This window comes from Laccaria bicolor, genomic scaffold (genome assembly GCF_000143565.1).
Source record: "Laccaria bicolor S238N-H82 LACBIscaffold_58 genomic scaffold, whole genome shotgun sequence".
Lineage (NCBI taxonomy): Eukaryota > Fungi > Basidiomycota > Agaricomycetes > Agaricales > Hydnangiaceae > Laccaria > Laccaria bicolor.
Genome location: NW_001889929.1, coordinates 268 through 5,798, shown reverse-complemented (window position 1 = coordinate 5,798; position 5,531 = coordinate 268). Strand labels below are relative to the sequence as shown.

The window sequence follows — 5,531 nt, the reverse complement described above, 5'->3', positions numbered from 1 at the left end:
TTAGAGGATGTATGGCGACGCTACAGTCCCACCTTCAGCAGAGATGACATCAACAGCCTTCGTTCCATACGCTCCTTCGACAAAGCTCTGGACGACATATCTCAGCTACAAAGGAAGTTCAAATTGAAGGCAGCATGGATAGATTGGGTAGCGCAGCAGCAAGCCACCATATCTTGGTCCCGATCGTCGAATAGGGCCCCTGACATGGCAGACGAGTTCTACATGGGTGTTTGGATCAATGGCGAATATGAGGACGACATTGACTCATTCTTGGCACACTGTATCCCTTGCTTCATATCTCATAAGCTGAGGGGAGACGAGTTAGACCGCCTGTTCGATGCGGGGTACGGGCGGAGAGACACTACGTTCGTTCAGGGCACCCCCATCGAAAAATTGAGTCACCCCCACAATCAAGTCAAAGCATTCCTACGTAAGCAGCAGGTGATAATCACGGAATCCGACAATGATGACAATATAGCAACCGAAGAACCCTCTGACCTGCCGGAATCCCTAGCTGCTTCATTCTCGCTGATCCACAGAGAATGGTTGAGAGGGGGTCCGGCTCCTATCGCGTATATCGCAAGCCCTCCAGCAGGCCAAACTGTTCAGCCAGCCTCAACCTCGACTTCCTCCCCTTTCTCGGACCTCGACTTTTCCAACTGTGGGGCCGAACCTCTTGACATGGTGGAGATCGATCCGCGTCGAGTAGCTTGGATCTGTCCCCCCCCCGTTATGCGTCCCATAGGAGGGAAATGGGCAAAGTGGGCAGAGAAAAACGTGGACAGAGAATTATTCGTGGCCAAAGTGGGAAAGTCTTATAGAGACTTTGATGGAGTATCCTATTTCGACCGCTCGTGTAACCGTGAGGTCATCTTGCTGAGCGCTGCGCAAATACTCCCCTGTCCTAGATATTTGCATTTCGTCGAAACCCCCCAGAACAAAGCGCCGCGCCCCGCCAAAGCTTCCGCCTGGCTGTACCTGACCAAAGACCCGATCCCCACAGATGTAGGGCTACGAGCGGGGCACCCAAAAGCGGAAGATCTACCACTCAAGGACGAATTCAGAGCGGGACCTTCGAATCGACCACCGTCACCGCCACCTAGTCCAGGCAATCCCCCAGGCAATCCACTCCCTCCACTGCCATTGATGACTGATCCTTTCAATTCACCAGAACACATGGGCGTTCCTGACAGTGAGCGCCCCATCTCTCCAGTGGACTCCCTGATGGGAGCTCCACCGGAGGTGGACTGGGAACTGGATTCGGACGAACCTATGGGACCTCAGATCCCGGCTAGGTCCCTCGAGGATTTCGAGATGGAAGCTGTGGATTTGGGAGATGTTCCCTCGCCCTCTCGAAGTCCAGCATCACAGTCGCCGATTCAACCGTTCAGTGAGACGTTGGCTAGTCCGCCGCGTCCCATGGCAACCCCGATACCCCTCCGCCACCAGCCTATTATGAGTCCTCCAGCTCCCCCCTCTGCTCCTGAGCCCTCGCGTCAGAGCCCTCCTCGTCGTAGTAGTCGTAAACATGCTCGCCAGCGTTCCCCCTCCCCTCCTCTGAGACGGAGAGGCGATAGCTATCGCCCGAGACCTCCCTCATATTCGAGAGGAATCGACCGTTCCAACCGCGTGGTCGGCCACTGCCGCTACAAATATGTGGCCTGTCCCTAGCGATCTTCAGAACCCTTGGGCTCAAACGTCGGGAACCAATGCGTGGTCAGCTCCCAACACCTTCTCTGCAGGGCCGACTCCTCCTCCCTGGGGGGCATCTCCAGGATACATGCCCTGGGGTACCAACCCAACGACCATGGCTCCTTGGTCGGTCCACTACCCAGGGTACTATCCCTCAGAGCATGTTCATATGCCAAGCTGGCCACCTTTCAGATTCCCACCAGTGCCGGCTCACAGCTGTCCTTCATGCCACAACTGCGCCTCATGCGGTCGCCCCTCTGTACAAGCTAGTGACGATAATCTTCGCGAGCCCCCTCCCGACACGGTTGCGCCATCGTTGCTGGGTCGCTTACGTTCACCATCGGGTGGGGGTCCCTCTCAAGCCCCCTCCATCACGCCGCCGATACCATCCCTCTCTTTGGCACAACGTTTGCGGAACCCTGCCACCTTAGCCGATCGTTTGCAACCGCCTACTTCATTGACTCAGCGAATACAACCGCCCTCTGATTTCGTCCAAGGGTCCTCCTCCCAACCTCTACAGAGCTCTTTACCCTTTTTACCAGCCGTGGCATCCACTAGCCGCGCACGCCGTAGTCGCAGAGCAGGCCGAGCACAAAAGGAGGAAGACGATAGGCGAGCAAAAGAAGGCAAACCACCATCAGGCAAAGGGAAACGGAGGGATCGGAGGTAAGAGAACAAGGCGTAATACGAGTCTGCGCGCAGGGGGGCATTGTGATACGGAGTTGAGGATACGCGCAGGCACATCTTACGTAATCGCGTAGTTATATCGTTCGTACATTCTTGATGACCATTACAGCCGTTTGCATAATTCCGTGAACACCGAAAATTCTTTTTTTGGGCGTGACGTGACTTACCTGCCCAAAAAAGACATTTTCCCGCGTTCTGATAACTGTGCCAACGGCTCAAAATGAAGTGAAGAGTTACATTCATGACACCTTCGCTACCTGAAGATCTGGAGCTACATACTTATGGTGGCTTAGTGCATTGTAGAGGGGTTAAATAAAGACCTGGCCCACTGTTTTGTCAGGCTTGTTTGAAAAGTCATGCACAAAGGCTGAGAACATGGCAAAATATAACTAATCCTTTGACAAAAGGACCAGTATGCCTTCCATAATTGAGGAGGGATATTTTTTATACATTTCCGCCGGTCAAGACGCGAAAGAACGAGGCGCAGGACCGTCTGAACTTCTGAAAAGCGCAAGGGAAAGCTGTGCTTAGTCAGGTGACTAGTCACGTCACGCCCAGAAAAAGAATTTTCGGTGTTCACGGAATTATGCAAACGGCTGTAGACATAAACCATCACTATCTTGCTACCAAGCTCGGTGATCAGCGTCCTATGTCCACTGCTGGTAAGACCAAAGGGTGAGCGCCCTGTACAATGCTCCCTCCTCCACAGGATATGAGAGCCCGTCCTCTGGGTTAACGAGGGTCTGCCTAGGACTTCTAGGCAACCCTAGGAGACGAGCGCGACCTCAACAGTCGCGTTCTCTCCAATTACTTCTATTCATCGACACTACACTATGACAAGCTACTACGGTACTACGAGACTCCATCGCACGAAGTCCCCGCACGCACTGAGGTTTCACAGGTTATCCCCACTGGCCCCAACACCTTCTTTGGTCGTGCTGCCTCGCTCGTGGGCCAGGATGATGACACCACTGGTCACTTGCAGAAGATTTTGGCTCAAATCGGATCTTTCTGTCTTGTCACCATTGGTGTCTTCGTCATTGCGGAAATCTTTGTCCTGTACGCTGGCTTCAGGTACAGATATCGCGATGGTCTCGACAACATCCTCGTTCTTCTCATCGGTGGTATCCCCATTGCCATGCCCACCGTCCTCTCAGTCACCCTCGCCGTCGGCGCTCAGCAATTAGCCAAGTACAAGGCCATCGTTACACGCATCACCGCCATTGAAGAGTTGGCTGGTGTTACTATCCTGTGCTCTGATAAGACCAGAACCTTGACCACCAACAAGCTCACCATCGACCGCAACACTATCCAGACATACGGCCCCTTCTCCGCGGAGGATGTTATAATCCTTGCCGCTTACGCCTCGCGTGTGGAGAATCAGGACGCCATTGACACATCCGTCGTTCAAGCGCTCGGAGATACAGCCCGTGCTCGTGCCGGAATCAAACTGCTCGACTTCAAGCCGTTCAACCCCGTCGGATTTTCTCGTACGCTTTTGCATATGGTATTTACCTCACTGCGTCCACGTAAGTTCGTCGTACCCAACTTATCAATTTCACGGCTGACATTTTCGAACACTAGCATTGCCCTCGTCTGCATCATCATCGAGACCAACTTCTTCCAAGACAAGTTCGGCGTCTCCCTCGACACCGCACCTCCTATCTCGCACAACGACCCCAAGCTGCACATGATTGTCTACCTTCAAGTTGCTATCATCTCACAAGCCCTCATCTTCGTCACCCGTTCGCACGGCTCCTTCATGGAGCGGCCCTCTACAGCACTCATGGGCGCGTTCTGCTTTGCCCAATTCATCTCGTCCATCATTGCTGCGTACGGTGACATGGGCTTCACTAAGATCTCTGGTGGTTGGATCAGCATTGTTTGGATCTGGGTGGGTATCTTTTCTCCAGTCACGCGTTAACCTTATCCTGACATATCGTATATATAGAACATCATCTGGTTCATCCCTCTGGGCTGGGTTAAATTTGGAATGAAAGCCACCGTTATCAAGGCTATCCGCAAGCGTCGTGAGCGCATTGCCCAAGAAGTGGCTGCCACCGGCGTCCCACCCACCCGCACCCAATCGCGCGCCGCGTCCATCCACGAATCGCTCTACTCGAATCGTGTGTCGTTCATCAAGCGTGCGGCACGTAAAGTGGGCTTTGGCGGAAAGATCTCGGCGAAGCCTGAGGAGCTGCACCGATTCAGCTCTATTCAAGCCCAGAGAGTTGGCCAGACGCTCGCGAGGAATCCGAGTAGGATTGGTGGGACGGCCCCTGTATAGTTTTCCTTCTTTCGACGAGCATAATAATCCCTATAGACGGAAGAATCGAATCCAATTGCTTATAAACCATGGGGGAAAAAAACCGAAAAATACAGTCACCCACCATACCGAACGTAATTCAGGCAACTACGGGACAAGGGCGGCTGAGGGACCGAAGGGATCTTGGAGCATGGCGACCCTTCGACAGAAGTGCGAATGAGAGCTGGAGAAATTTGAATGGCTCAGGACTAGCTTATGGACTCTGGGAATAGAGTACGAAATGAATAAATTAGTGAAGAGAACGGAGAAGAAGTGAACGTTGTTTTAGGCGGGAAGCTCAGCTTCCTATTCCTCCCCAGATATTCATGCGCGTTTTCCCCGCTGAGATTCACACCTTTCTAATCCTTCGTTCCACCTTCTTCGTTGCCTCTTCCTGACCATAACTTACAGCCCGCTTCCTATTCCCGCCCTTTGACTGAACGCAAGCAAAGTTAACCACCCGGACATTCTCCGCTAAACAGAGGAGATTACAGAGGGAAATACCGTGACTCAGTTCATCTCCCTTTAAGCCCATAAGTTCCTTTGAAGGGTGTTCCTTCCTTCCTTCTTTTTGCCCTGCGTTGACGGAGTCCATTTCTCGTATCACCACTTAATTTTCTACCTCCCTCGCATTCTACCCCTCCCGCCATTTATTCCATTCTTTTTTTACGCCTTTCATTCAGAGCCGACTCGTCTCCCGACGGGTTTCCGTTTGTTTTGCTCCGACCGACTCCACAGCGCATTCTCGTTTGCTTTTATTTATTTATTTCTTCCCTTCCCTTCATAACGCTTCCCTCTTCCTAATTAACGCTGTTCCTACGCGCTCCCAACACAGTGACAGTGCCTG

General features: G+C 52.7%; 1 protein-coding gene across 1 annotated transcript; it reads left to right on the top strand.

The window, feature by feature from the left end:
• Positions 1-4,734: 4,734 nt before the first annotated feature.
• Positions 4,735-4,947, top strand: LACBIDRAFT_313209 (uncharacterized protein; the record flags this gene model as incomplete). Its single annotated transcript, XM_001888755.1, has 1 exon — positions 4,735-4,947. One exon carries the CDS (start codon positions 4,735-4,737, stop codon positions 4,915-4,917), a length of 183 nt encoding a protein of 60 aa, XP_001888790.1. The 3' UTR covers positions 4,918-4,947.
• Between the last annotated feature and the right edge of the window lie 584 nt (positions 4,948-5,531).